The 22,945-nt window shown below is 47.8% G+C and overlaps 1 protein-coding gene across 1 annotated transcript; it reads right to left on the bottom strand.

The window, feature by feature from the left end:
* Nucleotides 1–313: 313 nt before the first annotated feature.
* Nucleotides 314–22,388, bottom strand: LOC8037033. Its single transcript, XM_029974256.3, has 7 exons — nucleotides 21,716–22,388; nucleotides 18,952–19,240; nucleotides 17,315–17,416; nucleotides 16,108–16,283; nucleotides 7,701–7,796; nucleotides 6,484–6,579; nucleotides 314–1,992 (listed from the first exon to the last, which is right to left on the bottom strand). Exons 1-7 carry the CDS (start codon nucleotides 21,965–21,967, stop codon nucleotides 1,828–1,830), a joined length of 1,176 nt encoding a protein of 391 aa, XP_029830116.2. The 5' UTR covers nucleotides 21,968–22,388; the 3' UTR covers nucleotides 314–1,827.
* Between the last annotated feature and the right edge of the window lie 557 nt (nucleotides 22,389–22,945).

The following is a 22,945-nucleotide window of genomic DNA, read 5'->3' as shown; positions in this document are numbered from 1 at the left end:
TCGGAAGCTTTGGCCAGTAGTACTTGTCACGAATCCGGGCAAGGGTCCTGCTGTAGCCGAGATGTCCGGCCGTTGGGTTGTCGTGGCACGCTTGAAAAATTTCTTCTCGGAGGCTGGCGGGGACAACCAGTAGCCAGGGAGTTTCGCTGGTTACGAAATTCTTTCTGAAGAGCATGCCTCCCCGCAGGACAAAGCTCGGTAGGTCCCGAGAAAAGACCCGTGACACATTCTAAAAAAAAGTATATTTCCCATTAAAAAAAAAAAAAAGGGTTACCGACTCAACATTTTTTAAATGAGCGAGCCTAGACGAATAGTTGTTTTCAATGTACAGTATATTTTTATTTCATCAAAATCAGTCTTGAGAGCAGTCACCATGACTAGAACCAACACACAATCACCATAAAGTCATGCATGATTTGTGCTACCACCTCTCAAACTCCTCTGATCGCAAGGCTGCTCTACAGCGTCACTTTACGCATCATCAAGGTGCTTTCTTAACATGTTTTGATTCGTTCCTGGGAGATTCGTGAGAGAACCCAAGTTAGACAAAGATCTCGAAGACAGACATTTTTCAGTTTCTATCCTAGGCTGCATGAGCATGGTGGCTTAATTTCAGCCTCTGCCGAATTACAGCTTGTCACATGAGCCCATACAACCCAAGACGTCCCCTTGGAAAAATTGATCTTTACACTCGAGCAAAAATGGGAGTCTGAGTTTTGCACTAGAGAGCGTGCAAGCTGGTGAACACGATGAATCGGCATGCCAGGGAATCATGGAGTTACGAGATAAAAGGCACCGATTCTAAGGCCGAAGAGTGAGGAGAGAAAGGCTGGAATAAAACCGAAGGACACCTTGCAATGCTGAGCTGATATATACTGTATACAGGAGACGACAAAGATAGGTAATAAAATAGCTCCTCTTCAACACTTCCAAGCCTTTCATAGAGGAAGTCTATGCATCTACTCTCCAATAGTGCATGTGAAGAGTCCAATCATTACGAGTTACAGAAGGTGACAAGCAAATCAGGTGGCAGACATAACAATGGAGTCATCCCATGCTCCAAATTGCAACGATAGCGACACGCCACAGAGAGAAATGAGAGGATGATCAACACGTCTGCAAATGCAGCACCTGTTCTTGGATAGACACATAGCCAGTCACCTCCAGCGAGTCACAACAATTAGTCATTCACATGCAGTGTCGGAAAGCAGATGCGCAGGGCTTGTCCTTTCTTTTCCTAAAGTGCAGGATGTCGGAAATAAAAAAGCAAACAGTGTTTTTTGCGGTGCAAAACTAAACTATGCATCATTGAGAGCCCACACCCTGCACAAATGTAGCGCAGGAGGTTGGGAAAGGACGACAAAGTTCAAGGACTCAGAATGCTGCTTAATTCAAAAGTTGGAAACAATTTTCAGAAATCTTTCGCAAGTAAACGGTTTTAGTATTTAGTCGAAGACATTGCGAGCCTCCGCTAGCCAGCGTTTTCTCACTGAAAATTTTTGGAAAAGCTTCTAATTCTTGAATCAGACAACAGCCAAGCTCTGAAAGTCTTTCGTCCTATCCCAAGCAACGGCACTACACCCAGCCAGAAAGTAAGAACTTTCGGCGATGCATAGTTCAATTTTGTGCCGCTAAAAAACGCTGATCGCTGTTCTCAGTTGACACCCTTTAAAATATGCCAACGCTCGTTTCACCAGAGTTTGCGGCCACTGCTCGACGTATAAAGGCAAAACATGGTGGCACTTCTGTTGTCCTCGAACAAGATCAGCACCATCGTCTGACAAGAGTGAGTGCTGTTCCGTGCCGGTCGGTCGTAGGGGGTTGCTGTCAGCTGACGTGGAGGCTGGAACTCGGGCTCTTGAGGCTGATGACGCGCCTGCGGGGATTGAGGCGCATCGGGTTCGGGAACCGGTGCTGACAGACGAAGAGCAGCGTCACAACTACGGCGGCTGCCAGCATCAGCAGGTACATCGTCGACGAGGGACTGTCGTGCTGAAAAGCAGAAGAAATTCTTCTCCATCTCTCTACTTCTCAAGAATAAACCGGAGATAATCTGCCAGGCTTGCCTCTCAAAGCCAGAGCCACATACAATCAGAGACGATAGGGATAGGCTTTTAATCTTGACGAATCCCCGAATCCTCTTTCTTTTAGCTAGTAGCAATCAGATCAAATGTCACCTAAATGTAATGCTGGCATAAGACACCTAAACATACAGGACAATGCATGCATATAAAAGCATCCAGGCTTCACGAAAATTATTAGCTGCTCCGGGCGTTTATTTTTGGCGGGATGACCTGTGGGATAGGAAAAACGCTGGACACAGGCGCAGCACTCGACACAAGTGAAGGTTGAGGAGAATGCAACCAGACCAAATTAGGGGACCACCTGGCCTCATAAAATACAGGTGATCAGGTCACGACCGGTTGTTATCGGGCTAACCATATTGCCGCTGCCTGGAACTTCTTCGACGATGAATAGAGGTATTGGCCACTCTAAGATGCAGCCGGTTACTAATGATAATGAAGTAAGCGCCGATTCAGCGTTCGCTGTAGTGCGTCATTGTCGCGCTCCCCCCACGCGCACCTTTCCTCGACTCAAGGAAATCGGGGGACCTGCGTTCAAGAACAACTACCGTAAAATACCGGGCAAGCGCCCACTCAAAATTGAGAGATAATCGCGAAAAAATGGGCGATGGGCGCTTGTCCGGTCATTAATTTTACATATCAATGTGCTGTGCATATTTTCTCAGATCTTACAATTTTTGGTATAGGCGCTTAGTGGGGAATTGGTGGATGCACGGTATTCTACGGTAATGCTATGAAAAAATTAAGGACGCTCACAGCAAAGCGCTTTGGTTGAATTTCAAGCCTGCAGATTATGGATTTGTTGGCCCACAGGTTACCTTGGGGCAACCTACGAAGTTGTGTTCAAGAGGGGCTCTGTGCGGAAGTTGAAAGAAAAAGGTGCGAGTTCGAGGCCACCCCAAAGTTCAGCACTTTACAAACGAGTCATTTGTGGCACGATCAGCTCAGTAAAGGCCCGTTCACACTCTTGCGACTGCTTGCGACCTCTTAAACCTGGGTTCCTTAAAACTTCTTAAACCAGAGAACACACTGGCGCCATCTATTGGGAAACAGTGTAAACTCGGCGGTCCGACATATTTTTTTTTTTATTTCTCGCGCAATATCCTTTCTTTTTTGGCTCGAAAAACTTTTGTCAATGTTATAAACGAGCCTTTCTATGGGTATTACGCACATTTGACGTCGGAAATCCCGCAAAACCTTCGCTTTTGTGAAATGCAGTTCTAGGGTCACCGCATAGATGGCGCCACAATGTCAGTGTGTTCCCTCATTCTAGAAACATTTAAGAAGTTGTAAGAGATCTCGTCTCTCTCAGTCGTACTCGGTCGCAAGAGTGTGAACGGGCCTTTAGACTCTAGTGCAATTTCAACTCCAGTTCTCACGTTAACATCTTGTATTATTTATATTTGTTGCCTTGAACCTATGGAGGGTGAACTTAGTTCGAACTTTGTCAAACTTTTGTTCAGAAGTTCGAAGTTCGTTAAACTTTTGAACTTAACAGGTTTGGAAGTATGAGAAACATAAAATTTCTTAGCGTGGTAAGTTCGAAAATGTTGAATTCTGTAGCGCGAAAAATGGAAAGTTCGAAAAAAATATAATTTCTCAGCACCAAAAATTCAAAAGTTCGAAAATTGGTGAATTTCTTTTGTAATAAGTTTGATGTTTCGAAACTTTGCGAACCTTTCAAACCCCTTGGTTCAATCTTTGAACCTCAGGTTCGCAAAACGTTAGTGGCATCTCTACTCGAAATGGATGAGTGTGTTAGATCAAAGCGCTGGATTCGTGCTGCTGAACTGCGTCTTGGTAAGCGCTTCGGGACCAGTATTTTATGGTGTAAACTCGATGCTGACGTGACATTCGGCAGAGGAAGGTTGGACCAGCAATGCGTAGCTCCCACAAACTGTTATAGCTCGACAGTGACGTACAGTCGTGTTGGAATAAAAATGACATGCTAATGACAAAGTGTAGATACCATATGTTGGGAAGGTAATCCATACAGCTTTTATCTGAGCAGTATATCACACAAAACAAGGAGACAGAATCGATGAGAGTGTCTCTCTCCGACAAGAGCGTTCGTCACCGCTGCCTCGGAAAACAAGAGGATGACAAGGGGAAGAGACTGATCTCTTAATCGAAAATTCAGGCCAGTGATCAAACTATTCATATGAAAAGGGTTCTCAAGGGTTGCACAGGCATGTTCCATTCAGCAAGCCAGCCAATCGTGGGCAGACAGTCTTAACTAGGGACTGTCGGAGCAACGCTGCATCAGAGAAGGTCAGAGTGCATTGCTAGGCCTATAGTCTGCCGAGCTAGCCCTTGGTGGTAGCTTGGTTGGTGAGATCGTTGTCATTGTAGCTTTTACCAGATGTCTGTGGATCCAGCTTCTCCTTCGTGACCAGTTTCAAGTACTTCTTTCGTTTTTCTTGCTGCTTGAAGTCGGGACGTGCGTGAAGAGCCCGTAGAAAAATATATGTCCATTGCGACGCTGTCGGCCATGTTGATTTGATCGCAAAGCGACGCTGTCGGCCATGTTGATTTGATCGCAAAAACGTGCGTAAGACACCTCTTGGAGCTGTCGCAGGATTCCATAGTAACAATCGCAAAACTTGCATTAATTTCATTTCGTGAACATGAATTTCTTTTTAGGCTTTCTAGTACACACATTTCTGGTGCACAATTTTTTCGTGAATCTGACCTCTATTCTTTAAAACCAGAGGTCCATCTATAATCGTAATGAAAGAATGTCGACCCGTAAGACTGAGCGAAATTTCTGAGCCATCCAGGTAAGGCGAATTCTCCCCCGTGTAAGCCGCTGCTCCTAGCACTCCGGTGCAGAGCGGTGGAGCTTGATGCATGTGCTGCTGCAAAGCAGTGAAGCTTCACACGTGCGCTGGTGGCTCGGTGGGGTGTGCAATTACCAATTTTGAACACTACACAAAATAAAACTAGCACAACCAAGACCCCCCCCCCCGGCATTACAAAAGCATGTGTGCACCCACATTAGAAAACAAAGCAGCGAGATTAATGGGTAATTGCAAAAGTCTGAATCCCTTAATGCCTACGCTCAGTTCACCCTTAAGATAACAGAGTGGTGGGAGCTAACTGCTTGCTGGAGCGATGAAATGCTTTCCTTCATTACTTGCCCCGCTCCCTGGAAGTAGCTATGGCCAGGAGCGTGACCACGTTGCAAAACAGAATGACGTGCGACTAGTTCAATGAGCGCGTAGCTTCCACGACCCTGTCGGCTGAGCAGTGAATGGAGTGTGCTCTAAGGACATGCTCGCTTGAGCAAGTGACAAGAAGCCCAGACCACAGAAATAAACAGGTGAAAAAGGAAGAGAGACGAGGAACAGGAAAAGAGCAGTCGCGGCCCAAGACATCGCATCGGCTGTGCAAGGTGGAAAACTCTAGAACCAAGAAACCAAATGCAACAATCGTGAAATCGACGCACCCCTGTGAAAGTTCGATGAGACTGGCAGTTGTGTCAGCTGGGAAAACAACTAAACTGAGAATGTGCCAATGAGGTTCTACATGCGGGGCACCCCCCGAGAGTAACCTCGGAAACATGGGTAGTCTGCTGGATCCCTGGGGTTACATACAGGATTAGTAGGGGTAATCTGGGGAACTCGGGAGGGGATCTGTAGAACCCTTGGGGGTGGAACCTTAGAGAGAAATTTGTGCAACACTGGGGATTGTAAACTGGGAATTATATACAATAACTAAGGGTTACCTGCGGAACTCTTGGGGTAATATACCCCGTTTGTAAGTCACATGCAAATTGTTAGAAAATCGGAACCACAGCAATGGCGGAACAACCAGGACCACGGAACCCGCAAGTCTAGAACTACGCAAGATGATGATGAAATGGAATTATACTTCGTTTCACCAAACATTGAAGGTTGACAAACATTACGAGCCGATGGGGCCAATCAAGCAGTGCCAAAAGTGCAATGTCATGGCGTTTGTTGTTTTTCCACGTATGTGTTTCTGTCGGCCAATCTAATCAAGCCCACAGGGTGCACCGTGACCTTATGCTTTTCGTCTGTTTGCCTGTGTGCCTGACAAAGTATTGTAGCATTTCTAGGGTTTCAACTTTGGAAGTGGTTTTGTATCCGCCATCGCACAGAGATTCTACAGCTTGAAACAGAAGTCAGACTTACAAAAGGGATCTGTTGAGGAACCTGGAGAAGACCTGTGGAATCTTTGGATTCCTCAGAATCCAATTTCAGCACATGGCTCATACACTAACAAAGCAAAATGGCTGTGACAGATGTGGAGTGCATGCAGTATCGTTCGAAGAAAGCTTATATAAAGCACGAGTAACTAAGGTATGAGCATGCATCATCATTTGAAAGATACGACAAAAGGCCGTGTCTTTAGGCATAGAGTGGCAAGCACCAACCTCACTGTTGAATGCTAGCGACATCTGCTTTGCCTTCCAAGCAATCAAGAGAAGGAACATCTTTTGGTACAAGGGATGAAGGCCCTCCAGCGTTTTCTGCAATAAAAAGAGAAATTCCAAAGAGCACACATATTTTGTTAGCCACTAACTATCAGCTAGGCTGTTGATTTGCAGCCAGAAACAAACAATAATAAAAAAAAAATACTTGCAGCAATTTCAAGGATTTTTATGAAACTTCTTTTATTTTGTGTTGGCTGATTTGCTGCCTAATCTTTGCCTCAGAATTTCCGGGCAAATTACAAAACGTAAGAAGCCATGCACTCAGTTTCACTTTACGTCGAAGAAGTGCAATTGGAGCTACGAGCCAAAGGCAGTCAATAAAGCGGTGCCACTTGTACAACATCAAGGCATTCATTGTCTTTGTGTGTATTGTCACCGGCTAATCTGAATGAGTGTAGTGAATGAAACGTGACCAGTCACATGCCCCTTTTTGCATTAAGTCTAGTTTTGCAAAAAAATTATAAGTTCTTTTCACACAATGCACTATATTATGCTGTCAAGAAACCAGCAAAAAATATTCCCACTGCACTGTAAAAATTTTGCAGAGAAAAAACCTCCCAAGTCGGGTCAAATCCAGAAAGTCAAGGCGGAGGACTTTGACATCAGAGACTCCGGAAGTGGTCCGGAGTCACCAGGGTTGTCACACTCCCCGGGACCATGCGTCCAAGACTTCCTTCAATCAACCCATTTTCGGTGTGCCGATCGACAAAAAAACCTACGTTTCAGGCAATCTGTTATTTTTGCCAATGATGTTACGCTCTAAATGGCTTATTACATCCAGAGTATTTCGTGTTCTGCTTCATCATCGCACATGACTAAGGAGGAGGGAGCGAGGTGAGTTCCGACTGATTGCTTTCCCGCACAAAGAGAGCCAGATTTTGAGTGGCAAATACTGTTTCTGAATTGCTGGGCAATTCTGAGTTTTTTTTGTTCGTTTTTTTTCTTCAGAAATGTAGCAAGGATAGATGTTTTGTCAGTGTCCCTCTATGGCGAGACCAAAAACAGTGGAAACCGCAGAAACTGCACGTTCAGTACGGAGAGGGAAAACAGGCATCACAACTCTCAGCCTCAGCACAGGCAATTGATACGAGCACCAAATGACACTGGCAATGGCAACAATGAGATCTCGCTACTCAATGAGTGCTTCAAGAGCATACCTGCAGCGAGCCGCTAGACGGGTTGAAGTGAGCGAAGCAGTCTGGTCCAAGGTCACGGCCATCTCCCCAGAGATGAACGGCGAGAGAGAACGGAATCTGCAAGATGGAGGGAGAAAGAGGGAGAAAAAAAATCAAAAGTCAAATTTGGGGGTTTTACGTGCCAAACTTACGACGGGCATCTGGCACGCCCCAGCGGAGGACTGAGGATTAATTTCGACAACCTGGGGATCTTTTGACGTGCAACCGAAAGCTTGGTTACACGGCGCCTTCTCTGCAATAAGCCTCCGTCATATTGCGGGCACCTCGGTCGGGATTCGAACCCGCCACCTGGGGATCCGTAGGCCAGCACTATTGCCTCGGAGCCACCGAGGCGGCTTTATGGGAAAGAGGGAGAGAGAAACAGCTTCAAGCTTAAGAGTCTCAGATCAATACCACCCAGAAGACAAAGCTTAAACCATTCCCCCCTCCCCTAAACGTCATCACTTGTGGTTACACGCAGCGCCACCTGGCTTGCGTGTAACCACGAAATCTCGGGAAAAGGGGGGGGAAGCGAACAAATAAAAAGCAAAATAAATAAATAAATACAAAGGAACTATGATCAAACTAAACCCCAAGCTACTCTAAAAATGTGACTAAGTTACAGTTAATGCAACTTCACTGTAACTTGGAAAGTCTTTGAGATAGAAATTGCAACTATACGAGGATAGATTGAAAGGTTTGCGGAATGATTCAAGTTATATTTCATTTTTCGACATAGCCCCCACCCCCCCTCCCAAAGCTCGACACACTTGGTCCAGAGTTTCTCCACCTTTTCGATTCCCTCCCGGAAGTGATGTTCTTCGAGGTCCCCAAAATAACTCTTCACAGCCTCCATCGCCTCTTCATTCGACAAAAGTCTCTTTCCTGCCAGGAAGGTTTTGAGCTTCGGGAAAAGGTGGAAGTCCGAGGGAGTCCAATCAGGTGAATGCCGTGGATGCGGAAGGATTTTGAACTTCAGTTCTGTCAGTTTTTTCCCAGCGACTGCACTTGAATGGGCGGGTGCATTGTCTGGTGGAACACTTGTTTCCTGACCATTCCCGGGCATTTTTCTTGAATTACTTGTTTCAGCTTGTCCAGAAGTGATACGTAGTATTGGCCAGTAACGATTTTTCCCTTTCCAAGGTAATCATTACGCAAAAATCCTATGGCATCTCAAAAAACCGATGCCATCATTTTGCCAGCCAGATTGAATGATCTTTGCCTACTTCGAAGCGGATTGACTGGGCACAATCCATTGTTTTGATTTACTTTTGTTTCTGGCGTGGAATGGTGGACCCAGGTCTCGTCCATATTACAAATCGCCACTTGAGATCCGTTGGATTTGTCTGAAACACTTGCAAGCTGACATCCAGGCTGGAATGCGTTTTTGCTCTGGATCAAGCAAATGCAGTGTAGTGTCGTGGCCGAAGGCCGGAGAAGGAGGAAGTCACCGAGCCATGACTTGAACGTCAACTGGTTTTATAAGCATGACAATACAATTATATACAAATAAACACTAGCACCACTTACGTCTCAAGGTTAGCAGACTACACAACGAAATGAAAACAGAAACCGAAGCTAACGATACAACATATTCCCCACCTTGAAAACTTGCAGGTAGTTAGTATGTTAGTGGATTAATACTGCAAGGTGCTATGTAATACAGTGCAACACGTGCTCGTGACATCGACAGAAGATTGCAAGCAGTCGTCAACGATAAGTAAGATATAACAACACCCTGTCACAACAAGTATCAGTCCATTATAGAAAGAGCAGAAATCTTGAGAGTTCTTAAACATAGTCACTGTAACGTTCCGGAGGCCATCTTGTTCTTGGCGGTTGGACACGTCGAGCCGGATCTTGTTGCAGCCCAGGAGACAGGCTCGGGCCACGAACAGCTGGGTCAGCCAGAGGAGCAGGGGGTGACTCAGCCGAAGCTAGAGGCGATTCATGAGTGTTTTCTAGATTACGCTTAACCGGCTGACGCAGCCGACGAAGCTCTGTGGCTGGGTCCTTGAGCAAGGTTGGCGAAAGTTGGCCAACGACATCTAGGCGTGTGCGAGGCAGCCTTCCGTGTAGCAACAAAGACGGAGCGACTCCCACGGTGGCATGTGGAGTGCACAGGTAGATGCCAAGGTATTCGGTGACTGCTTACTGAAGTGGTCGGTGTTCCAGGAGTGCTGTCTGAATGGAGTTCTTGAAGACGTGGTTGAACCACTCAACAAGTCCATTCGCCTGGGGTAGTATACGAAGGAGCGCGAGAGGCGAATGGCGCGCTCCTTCAAGAACTGGGTGAATTCTCAAGAAGTAAATTGAGGCCCATTGCCACGGATGATGTCGTCAGGGTAACCTTCACAAGAAAAGACAGAAAGTAAAAAGTTTTTCACTGTGCGTGTCTACACCTCAACGCAAAACTGTACCTCTGGCCAATTGGAAAAGTAGTGCATTAGCGTGATGGTGAATCTACAGTCATGCAGGGCTCTTTCCATGGGACCGACGATGTCAACTGCTACTTTCCGCCATAGTCGCTCTGGAAGGAGAACCAATTGCGGCGTAGCGGCAGCTTTGGCACTCTTATCTACAGCCTGGCAGACGCTGCAGTTGTGGATGACATATTCCACCTGTTTGTCCATGCAGGGCACCAAAAGCATTCTTGCAGTCTCACTTTGGTGCAAACTATTCTGGGGTGGGCTTCGTGTGCAGTGGTGATGACCTGCGGGGCAAGAGATGAAGGAACGACGAGCCATTCATCCCACAGAAGCAAATTGTCAACTAACGACTGTTCTTCACACACGGCGAAGAACGACTGCAGTTCACACGGAATGAATTTGTGAGGAGGCCAGGATGATCCAACGTAGGCCCTGACTTGGTTCAAGGTAGTGTCTTCTTGAAGAGATCTCTCAAACTTCTCCTTGGTAAGGCACAGTGGTGCAACGAGTGACACAACCTCTTCATCAACGGACATGTCTTCCTCGGAGGCAGAAACTGCAAGGTGGGAAAGAGCATCTGCCACTTGGTTCTCTGATCCCTTGTGATACTCCACGGTGTAGTTGTAATGAAGAAGACATTCAGACCACCTGGTAATACGAAGAGGACGTTTTCCAGAGCCTTGCAATGACAGGAGAGAGACCAATGCTTGGTGATCAGTGCGTAGAGTGAACCGACGTCCCCAGAGGTATGTGTGCCAGTGCTTGGAGGCCCACAGACATGCGAGCACTTTGCGTTCACCGACAGAGTGCTTCCGTTCCGCAGGAGAGAGTGTGTGAGACGGAAAAGCAAACGTGTGCAGTTCATGACTATCTTGCTGCTGAAGAATGGCGCCAAGCCACAGTCAGAAGCGTCTGTGGAGATGATCATGTGAAGGGTTGGGTCAAACGTCTTAAAGGACACATGCAAAGGAAGAAAACATTTTTTTTAAACAGCTTAGATGGAAAAAGGATATCATAAAACAATTTTAAAACCAAGAAAAAAAATTTTTAGAACTATACTTACGGCGCTATACAAATTTGTAGTTGGCGCCGGCGGACGCCGCGGAAAAGTGGCCCTTGACGGGCCCATATTTATCACGTGGTGCTTGCGCTCTTTCGGAAGCTTCGTATGGCCTCTAAAAGTAACTTATTCATCTTTGTTTGAAGTATAACAAAAAACTAAGATGAATAAGTAACTTTTAGAGCCCAAAGGAAATTCCTGAAAAAGCGCAAGCAGACGTGATAGACCTGTGCGCTGGTCAGACGACAGCGGCGGCGCCCCGAAGCAGGCGAACTTGTGCGGCGGCGGCGACAGCGGTGTGGAGAAACGCGTTGAAGCGGCGTTCGCACAACGCTCAGCGTGCGGCGGCGCGCGGGCCTACCACGTGACCAGCGGCGGCTCCCGCGAGCGCCAACTACAAATTCGTATAGTGCCGTAAATATAGGTCTAAAAATTGTTTTTCTTCGTTGTAAAATCGTTTTATGACATCCTTTTTCCATCTAAGCTGTCTAAGAAAAATGTTTTTTTCCTTTGCATGTGTCCTTTAAGTACATTGCTGGAAGACAACAAGAGCCTTGCGGATACTTGTGTCACCAGTGTCGCTCCAGATGATAGGCTGATTTTTCCGAAGCGGAGCTTGCATTGGTTCCACGGCGTCAGCAAGGTTAGGAACGAACTTGGCATAGTGCTTGTCTAGGCCGAGAGACGATTGGAGACTGGCCACGTGAGTGGGCGCACGGATGTTCACAATGGAGTCCACTTTCTCGGATAGTGGCGAGATGCCTTGCACGGTGACCTTGTGTAGCAGGAAGGACAATTCATGAATGCAGAAGGTACAATTCTCATTCAGCCGAAGTCCAGCTGCCTTGATAAGGCGGAGAACAGCGGCCAGGTTCGCCAGGTGCTCCTCGTTGGTTTCACCAAACACAATGATAGTGTCAATGTAGAACAGAATGCCGACGCATCCTCGAAGAATCTGAGACATCGATTGCTGGAAGGCTGCAGGGGCCGACCTCAAGCCGAAGCACACCGGCCTGATCCGGAATAGTTCATCATACGATAGCAGTCAAGTCTCGGCTGTTGGGATGCAGCAACACGTGGTGAGAGGCGGATGCGAGATCCAACTTAGAGAAGTGGGTGGCACCGACGAGACTGTTGACGAAAGTTGTCCATGACAACTGCTTTGTTAGGTTCACAGAGGTCAATGCAGAGCGTAATTCCGCTGTCCTTCTTTTTAACAACGACAATGGAGACACCTATTCGGAGGCATTGATGCATTCAATGACGTCCAGCTCTTCCAACTGACGGAGTTCTTCTGAAACTTGAGGTCAAAGTGTCAGTGGGATATGTCGCAGCTTTGCAGCCACAAAAGGCACTGCGAGTCGGATCTTGATCTGATGAACATAGTCTTTGGCAAGACTACGTCCATCAGACGTAGTCTTGCCACGTTTCGACCCGTCCAAGGGTCGAAAAGGGAGCAGAACTCGCCGGACAAAGTCTTCGGAAGACGGTTGTGCAGAGGAGCTTGGCGTGGGAAGGAGAGCTGCCTGGTGTTGACTGTCGCTGGCATGGTTGAAGTCTCGAAGCAAAGCAGAGACGACCCTTCAAGGTGAAGGTTCAAAGCCTTGATTGCGTCGATGCTGAGAAGGAATGTGCCTTGCGACACGAAGTAGAACAGAAGATAAGCAGTACGTCCCTTGTGCCCGGCTTCCGCAAAGAAACAGCCATGTACGAGAATGGGCTGTTTAAATCGAGTAGCTTCAATTCAGGTGCAGGAAGCAGTGACTCGGCAGCAAAATACTGCTGGAAGTTGTTGGCTTCCAGGATGAAAACAGATGATCCTGAATTGATAAGGAACGTAAAGGACTTGCCAGCGACGCAAACGTCAAGGGAAATTCCGGGGCAAGTAGAGCCGACGACAGAAAGAACACTTAAAGGGCAGTACCGCTCAATTCCGAAAATTAGGGGATAATAAGCGATTTCACATTAAAAAGCACTAATTAAAGACACGTCATTTTCTTCGTGAAAAATGGGATATATATTGTTAAATCTTACTTTTAACACGAGCAGAAATCTAAACCAAAACTTTGAATCCGTCTGGCAACATTGGCCTCAGGCCGCCAAAAACGTGGCCATCACGTGGTACGGGATGTCACGTGATCCTCTACACAACAATGGGCGAGATTGGGGCAGGTTGGCAAGCCACCATTGGAGCAGGCGTGTGCCAGGCGCAAGCGTCGTCTGCACCACACTCTTCACCACGTTTTGGTGTCTACGACATTCAACGGCATCTGCACGACTGCAGCATCAGTCTGTGCACGTAGTGTGAACAAAACTCTGAGAGACAATAATCACAGATGGCGAGACGACAACGGCAGCTGTGACGCAAAAGACGGCGGCAACGGCAGGACGTCTCCGAACAAGCGCACTGCACAGGCGCGTCACGCCAATCACGTGGACACCAATGAGCGCCGAGAGGACACGTTGCTGACGTCACCTGTCACGCTTGCCCGGGGAAGTAAAAACAAACAAAAAGGTGCAATGATGATGTCATTCAGCTCAATGTTCGCTACGCCAATGCCATAGCCTTGACCGCACTGTTGATTGCACCTCAATTTGCCTGCTAGAGTCCGCCCATTTTGGTAACTTGGCACGTTGCAAAGTTTGCTGGACCGTTTAAGAAACATTTGGACCGAACTAGGTCATAATATTTGACGTGCGGTCTTCCTAGGTGATACTGAAGAGGACTGCATTGTTGTTTCAAAAACAAAAATGAAGCAGAGTTGCCCTTCAAGACTTTGTCATCATCAGACGAGTCCAGGCAGTCAACTTTATGAACAGCGAAAGTAGAGCAATGCAGTCGCTTGTTGCACACAAAGCAGAAGTGCCCATGGTGACCGCAGTGAAAACATTGCTGGCCATGTGCTGGGCAGCAGAATGACAAGGCACAGTGCTGACGGGGACCACAGCGAAAACAGTGTGGTGGTGCGTTGTCCGTGCCATGGAAGCCTTCAGGAGAGGTGGAGGGGCAGCGGTCATCGCGTGAGTGGCAGGCGGGATGAGAGGCAGGCTACCGAGCTGAGTTATAGTACAACTGTTGGTCGGAGCTTACTTGCAGGGGAGGTAGCCGACATGGAGACGAGCGAAGACGCGTTGAACCCCTTGACTGGCGAACGTTTCATGAAGTCACAAGCTAAACGTGCCCCGGAACAAGTAATTGCACGTGCCGAGCGGCTTGCTCCAGCTGCTGTGCCAGAAACACGGCCCGGGAAAACGTAAGTGACGAACCTTCTAGAAGAAGGTACTCATGAACGTGCTGGGAAGTGATGCTTTCAATAAACTGGTCATGGAGAAAGTCATTGAGGGCGACAAAAGAGCAGTGCGCAGCGAGCTTGCATAAAACGGTAACGTATTCTTGAACGGACTCGCCTGGTGGCTGGGGACAGCGAGATAAGCAGTGATGCTCAACAACGACATTGTTTGTAGCGGAGAAGTGCTGTGTTAACGCAGCAATGGCCTCGTCGGGGGGGACTTTTTTTCGGCATCTGAACTTCTAGCAGCGGCAGCCGACGGAATGAGCTTGGAAACTGCAGGCGGTAGCGCGAAGAAAATATGTTGCCCTTCAATTCCCAAGCTATGCAGCAGGAGGGTTTTGCGATTATCAGGCGGAAATTCAGATGCTCCGGAAGCCAGAAGAAACGTCTGAATCATTCAAAACCATTACCTACTGGCGAGGTAGTGCCTACCGACAAAAACTCGGTATTCTCGTCGCCATTGTAGTGTCGCGGCCAAAGGCCGGAAGAGGAGGAAGTCACCGAGCCATGACTTGATCGTCAACTGGTTTTATGAGCATGACAATACAATTATACAGAAAGGAACACTAGCGCCACTTACGTCACTATGTCAACAGACTACTAAACGAAATAAAAACAGAAACCGAAACTAACGATACAACATGCGGCACCCATCTTGCAGAAAGTTTCTTCAACCCTAATTGATTGTGTAAAATATGAACAACTTGTTCAGAAGAGATGCCCACCGCTTCCTCAATTTCACACACTTTTATGCGGCGGTCTTCCAAAACCATGTAATGAAGTTTATCTGCAATTTCTTGCGTGGTAGCTGTTTTTGGACGTCCTGAATGTGGTTCATCACTTCTGTCCATGCAACCCTGCTTGAATTCGGAAACCCAAAAACTCGGGGTGGGAAACGAAGGTGATGAGTCCCCAAGAGCAGCATTTAACCTGGATATGATTTCCTTCGTAGCTTTTTCGTATAAATTAAAAAATTTGATGACTGCTCGGATTTTATTTTTACCCATCATTGAAAATGTTCATGGTTGCTCGACTAGAATGCTTGTCAAAGCCAGACTTCCTTAAATATCAATCTCACATTTGTGGCCATTTCATACGAAAGGGTTGCCAACACAGCGACATAAAAATAGTTTGGAAAAAAAAGCCCCCTAGCGGCACGATTCCGGAAACTTTTCAGTCTACCCTCGTATAGGTAGTCTCTTCGATATACTTCTGAATTGATTCCTCTAGTCTACAGTATGGGTTCTCAAACTGAGTTCCTAGGTGCTCAAGGGTTCCCCAAAGCTCCGTCAATGGTTCCTCAAGCCCCCGAATTTCTTTGACCATCTCTGCCCTAAATAAGGTGCGTTTCCTGTTTAAGTACTACGTTAGAAGATCTCGGTCAGTATACCTAGTAGGCATTCACTCCCTAGTATAAGAATTATCGCTTAGGAGGCCTGCAGGCTTCTGCACTGCTTTCCTGTATCAATGCTGAGGCTAGGAAGTGTTTCTTGGCTGTCAATCGAAAGAAATTCCTTGAGTTCGAAGAGTTTGAGAGTCTATGCTTTACAGCTCTGACCTGCAGCCACGACCTATTTGACAGCGAATGGGGCAGCGTTCTGTGTCACCTTTCTGACGGCGGCCATGAAGTTGAAGGCGGTTCCCTCGACGGAAAATCTAGCCGCGCGATTGGTTCGTTCATCCCGTGCCAGATGGGGCTGCACTGACTCCGCCATGGCCCCGGCAAGCACGGCCATAGCCTCCATGTTGGCCGGGCTTGACCCCGCCTTCTTGGACCGAAAGCCTGCACCGCCCAAGGACAGAGGAAGAAAGCGTTCAAGGAGCTGTTCGGTGGCCAGGTACTCAATCCCGTTTGTACAATCCCACTAGTGCTCAGTCCTGAAACTTTGCCATCTTATCTGCCACCCTCGCCCACCAGCTCTATTTAAAAATGGTCAACGGCGTAAAATACCACTGAATCGTCATTACATGCAATGCCGCAGGGCTTTCTGGTATCGGCGACTTGCCTTTCTGCGGCGCCGAGGCTCTCCTGAGCTAGAATAAATATCAAATATCAAATTAAATCCCAATTTCCGGCATGACATTCGGGCACAATCTGAGCATTCGAGGATGCACAGTTGTTTCTTTTTTGTGATAAGAAAATAAATGGCTTGCTTTTCTCGGTTGCCATTGTGAAATGTGACCTCCTATGGGCGAAAAAAAAAAAGGATTTGTGTGTGAAGCTTCTACTCAACCTTATTTTTAACAAAACTACCTGCCAACAAACCAAGAATGTGGGCTTAGGTCTACCAAATGCATGAGCAGGCAAAAGCATGCAATCGACCAACACCTATTCCCAATATTTAGCCCGACTCGCATGATGCTGGACCCCGAGCATGCGAAATGTTGCGCTAAGTGCATCTGCACGAACACCAGCTTCGTCCAAAAATGTCATCTCTGCCTTGCGATTGGCTAGGCTCCTTTTTTAATTGTGTATACTCCGTTTAAGCATAAACTGGCAAACAAAAAAGACTTTGACCCTGCCAGCCAAAGCCATTTTTGGAGCGAGGCATGTGACAATGCAGCTCCAATGTTCACTTTGCTGGTGCAATATCACACCCCTCAACAATGCTGTGATGAGCTCATTGGAGCCGTAGCTTTCACCGTTTGCCCAGTTATGGTGAAACAGAGAGAAGTAGGTACGATTGGCTCTCCGCATGCTTTGCAGCTTCGTTCATATAAGCTGCACTATCGCTGATTTGCCACATTACAGTGGCGGAAAACAATCTTCATGTTTTTGTCGCTAAAGAAAGATGTGGGCAGCTACATAAATACCTGTTAGGGGTAGATGGATTTCCCGACGCCCCGAGTGAAAAGATATGAAGGCGTCGAATGCTTGGGTTTTTGTCAGGTTGAGCAGAATGTTACACTCTGGCTCTGGAAAAGAGTAACGAAAGAAAAAACTTAATTAATGCCAAGTTGGACGGGAGATATTGAGGTGCACCAAACGGCAATTACTTTGAAGAACATAGCCATGCCATCCAATAATGGTTGGCTTTTCTTCCACAAACAGTTAGCGAAGAAGTCTCTCCTGCAATCAAATCGCCTTGTTCCCCGCCTCCCTCACTCAACCTTCGTAGCTTTGCTTCGACTTTTCCCACTCCTCCTCCTTTCCCTATAGGGTACAAAGAGGACAGCAGATGGAAACAAACCTTAATGTTGTTAAAGTTAAAGGAATGTAGCATCCGTCTTTGTTTTGTCTTTCTGATTTGTATACAGCGTGCAGCATGCTCGTCAAGACTGAATCAACTGGGGCAGCACTGTAAAATAGGGCATTAAGTTAAACGCTCTAACAGGGGATGCAACTGCAGGCTGCGAGATAAAGCAGAAATCTGTCACATGGACTCCTTTGTACTTCCCTCCTACAGGCCAATGTCGAACACAACATTCACAGCCTAGGTTTGGTGTTCTACACGAGTACATGTTTTTTGTTGCAGCCTTCCAGTCGCCCAAGAAACACAATGAAAGTTGGTGACAGCTTGTTTCTATGAACTGTGTTGCATTTTGTATGCCGCAACGAAGAAGAAAAAAAACTTCAAAAGATTTGTTTTCGATCCGAACAACATCTGATCACAGCAATTTTTCAGGTATCCCATCTGGTGCACGTCGGTGAGCACTTTACATTACTGCTTCGCAAAAATGTTCCAAAACCTGGAAGACTTCACGATTCAATGCATCCACTCATCCACTCCGGCTTAGCATAATGCAGACACCCCAGATGTTTTGTCCCATTTCTGTCAGTACACAAAGACTGTTGCAGCCACCAGTCACCGCCGCGTGCCTGGGCAGATGCCAGGGGGCACGTTGATCGCCCTTCCTATATAAAGTAGTGCGAGGCGCTGCTGGTCACCGACCTTTAGGTTGCGAGCCAAGCTGGCCCACACGTTCAATCAAAAGAAACATGTTTTGTTACACTTAACAGGGATACAAACGAGGTAAGAGGCCGGCCAGGCCCTATCTACCGTGTCACAGGACTCTGCCTGGCACAGGTTTCCAGAACTAAACCCGTCGCAGCAGAGAGAATGTCATTCCAGTTTCTGTCGGGGTTTCTGCAAGCCGTTTATTGGGGATAGCCATTTGTTCGAAGATTCAGGGGGAAAAATATGGAAAGTGCACTGAGCTTCCTACAAGACGAAAATGCAGTACTTTTTTTTTTCTCTAGAAAATGTGTAGATTTGTTGCTATACTACGTTTCACCTTATGCCTGACCACAGTGGATGCTAAGAGCCATCTCAACCAATCTGGCTCTGCCAACGTAGCACGTGATACGCTCTCCACCCACAACTCCATGGCGGCATAACACTTGCACGGCCTTGGATTGGCTCCGATAGCTTGTAGCATCGGCTGTGGTCGGTCGTAAAGTGAAACAAAGCATAGGATCCCTCAAACAAGTTGGAGTGACTTGCGATCACCTCTGAGAGAATGTTCGACGTCCAGTCCAAACGCCGTGCCGAGGTTGGCCCCCGTGCCGGTGCCTTTCCAACAGTGGTCGCCGGTGCGCTCAACATGGTTCCGCCCGTCTGGGTTCAGCAGGACGACTATGTAGAGGTCGACCTTGGAGAAAAGCACCCGGCTGAACGCCTCTTCGGCGCTGTCTTTCGGGGCCCCCAGACCTCGCAAGACGCGTCGCAGGAAGTGGAGGATGCTCTCCACGGGTAGAAGCTCACGAGCGCTCTCTCCATAAGATAGCAACGCTTTTACCTTGGAGGAAAAAAAAAAGAAAAAAGGGAAAGGAAAATCTGTCTGCTTTTCACCAACCCCAAATCGTAATGCTGTGGCACACTATACGACAATGTTATGTCACATTCAATTGGGGCGCACCACACCGCACCGCACTGCACCGACGGACGCGTCGCGTTCACATGGTCGTGTCGGTGCGGCTGCACCACGTTCATTTGGGACTTGGTGCGACGCACGACACCGGCGCGTTGCTGCACCAGCTGCACCGTCGAAAGGAGACCGTGCAGCTTCGCGCACTGCGGGCCGGCGCGGCCTTGAGCTACCGCTCTCCGGCTCCTTCGGCCCCTTCTTTCCCTCGCTTCGTCTTCCTCGTCTCGGTAAACATGGCGGCTCGGGAGACTCTCGCTAGATGGCTCGCGCCGCCGCCCCACTCGCGGCGGATTTTGTTCAGTGGTCCAGCCGTTTATGTTTTGCCCTTGAAGTGACCGCGCCAAACGCGTTGCACGGCGGAATGCTTCGTGTTCACTTAATAGTGCGTCATACGCTGCACCCGCGCGGTGGCGCGGCCTTGGGGGCAGCACTTTCTCGGTGCTGCGTGCGCCCCAATTGAATGTGACATTAGTGTGAACGTGACATCCGAATACTACCGGTTAGGTTAGTACCTCGCACACTTTGCACCAGACTGATATTTTTGATGACATCCATTTGACCCTGAAGCCGTGCTTACGCTGCAAATATATCGTACAAAAAACAGTCTGTAGATACTGCCCGAGACTAGTTTCTTTCTTGTACAATGGTCCTGTCATATTGGTTATACAAAAACTGCCTGCATACATGTTCGAAGAATACATATATGAGAAGCAAATGTGCTTTGAATAATGCCTGAGGTGTGTCCGCATATAATTCTGTAATGTTTTGTATGATGCATGAGCAGTGTAATGGGGCTTAAGAGTATGACAGAAAAATGCAGCGATCATTTGCGCGAGCTAACAGTGTTGTGCTATGTACATCAGGGCGACACGCAGCTGAAGTACATTAAGGCCATATGCGAAGAGAGTTCAGTCATTCATCGTGACAGCCGGAACCCAAATGAGGGAACACCATTGGCAGAACTAAGTTCGGCATGTCTAAAGACGCATCCTTTGGCCAACCACAAGCCGCAGATCACCCCTAGCAGTAGCCATGGGAACAAATGTCAAACCCATACCGGTGACTCTGTTTTAACGTCGCTGGAGTCGGGGGCTGTAACTCTCCGCGATGGAGAAGTGGCGGCGCACGCTGTGTCCCACAAGTGTGATGGGCCTTAACTGGGCCTGCAGGACTTTTTGTTAGGTCGGTTCTCTCGTGTTCTTTTCAGGCGACGAATACTGCCGTTCCTTGGTTTATTTGCGGAAGCAAATAATCGGATTTTCGGCTTAAACTTTAGTTGCACTTAGGGTTCCCAACTGTCCCGGATTTTGTGGGACTGTCTCTAGCTTTCATACAGAGTTTCGAGTCCTGAATTGTCCTAGTGGGGACAGCATTATGTCCCGGATAGGTGAAATTAGGGCCCAGTTAAATATTTTGAGACTTGCGCGCGGTATACACAAACTTTGGACGGATCAGGAAGCTCGAGAAAGAACGACGTCAGTGAGGCAGGCTGACTGTAGGGAGCTTTAGCTATTAGTTGCCTCTGCATCCAAGCCATGGCAAGCCAGTTTGGACATGTTATTTCATGGCACTTCTGGGCACTTGAGTGTCCTGCAGTAACGCTGATGATGCCGCAGACCTCCGGACGGAAAAAGTTTGTTATCATCATCATAATTTTATGGCAGTTCAATGCAACGTTAGCGTAAAGTTACTCTCGTCTCCCCCTTTCCCGACTTCCTTCATTCAAGAGTTAGTAACCCTAGTTGCGCACCGTAACCGTAAGGAGAATAAGCGGCCCCGGTGGTGGATCTGCTGCTGGTGTGACCACAGCTATACCTACTGACTGAACTTTCGTTATATATGGTGGCCATGGCCGTCCACAATTATTGTCGGAGAAGTTTGCCATTACACCTAGAAGACTCTGCAACAACATAGAATTATGTCTTTGAATTTTATTTCGGAGATGGGTTAGAGGGGGTGGGGACTGGGACAGAGATGAAACAGTTGAAGCGAATAAGAAAAACCGAAAAATGAGAATGAGAGATAGCACATAAAACAGGGTGAACAATCTAGGATTACAATGGGACTCTAACAGCCCTGACAGAACATTTATATTGAATAGGTCAGTGTGTGTTTAGAATTCTGAATCTTGCGTAACTTTGACTATTACAACTCTGCTGCCCGACGGCTTTTTCTCGTTGGTAAGCTCACTTTTTCTCTTCGAACAATTTAATCCGGTAACCCCAAGTTATAAAAGTTTTGACACCTCATCCCAAATCGCTGGAGCTACATTTGTGATGGAGCTACGCGCTTTCGTCAATGCACGGTTTATTTTTGCGGTGTGAACAACAAGGTTCCGACTCATACCTTGAACGACTGGACGTGTGGCCCTGCGGCGTGGCTGCTGTCAGAGAAGTTGGACAGCCGCACCAGCAGCTGAGAAAGTCCGTTCCTCGACTTGAACGAATGGTCCACGCGTACGAAACCGGGAAAGGCGTCGGCCAGCGCGCCGACGCGCCGGTACGCGCTTGACAGGTTGTGGTAGGCGGCGTAGTCGGGAGCGAAGGCGCCGGACGTGACCGCGAAGCAGCACAGGACGAGCGACGCGAATCGCCACATGCTGGACGACTTGTCAGCACTCAGAGGGCTGGCAAACCCGGGGCACCCGGGGACTGAGTCGGTAGTCGCCGCCGCTATGGTGGGGCTTCAGGGAAAGAAGAACTGGTGCCACGCGCGGCAGCATGTCGAGTTGATTGCGTGGACTAGATTAAGTGGAATGGTAGGAGCTTTTCGTTGAAAAAGGATGCGATAAAAAAGAAAAACCTTTTCACAGCCGGAAAGGCCGGAAACCCCGGACACGACAACAAAAACTACTGCGCAGCGCCATTTTGAAATGTCGCTGACGATGCAGATGTTGCAGTTGCGCGGAGTTTTGACTTGGAAGTTCATCGGCTTCCTTGCGCTCCTTGCATGACGAACTTGGCCCAGCTTGGTCCTCTCCACGCTATCGGTAGAACTGCGTGAACTGCTTAAAATGCATTGTGTTTGAACCATTGTAATTGTTCCGCCTCCCATATTAGTCGGCGATTCAGGCGCCGCAGGCGCCTGAATCGCCGACTCAACACCAATTCAGGCGCAAGTCGTCTGCTTTTTGCGCGGGAGTTGCGGTGACGTCACATCGACGCCGAGCTCTCATTGGCTTTAATTGAAAGAATAAGGGAAAGACCACTATATATTTTTATCAGGCAATAAGAGCTCGGCGTTCTGACATCATCGCAACCCCTGTGATGGGAGCAGACGAACTTGCGCTTTGCCTACATATGACCCAAGAACGGACATATCAGGGCGCAACAAGTCTAACGCACATGAAAAGAGATTTTCAGAATGTTAGAAAAAAATTAGACATTTACAAATCTCTGTAATGCGAAATTAGAGCGCAACTCTTGAGGAGGAGGAGGCTACGGAGGGGAGGGTACGCCCCTCCTCCTCCTCCATACTCTCCCCTCCTCCCCCTCCTCCTCCCACAGCTTCCCCGCTATATTTAGCTGGGAAATTGACACCACGTGACCTCAACACCAATTCAGTCTTCCCGCTGAA

The sequence above is a fragment of the Ixodes scapularis genome, unplaced genomic scaffold (genome assembly GCF_016920785.2).
Source record: "Ixodes scapularis isolate PalLabHiFi unplaced genomic scaffold, ASM1692078v2 PGA_scaffold10__122_contigs__length_95168666, whole genome shotgun sequence".
NCBI lineage: Eukaryota > Metazoa > Arthropoda > Arachnida > Ixodida > Ixodidae > Ixodes > Ixodes scapularis.
This window is presented reverse-complemented; position numbering and strand designations above follow the sequence as displayed.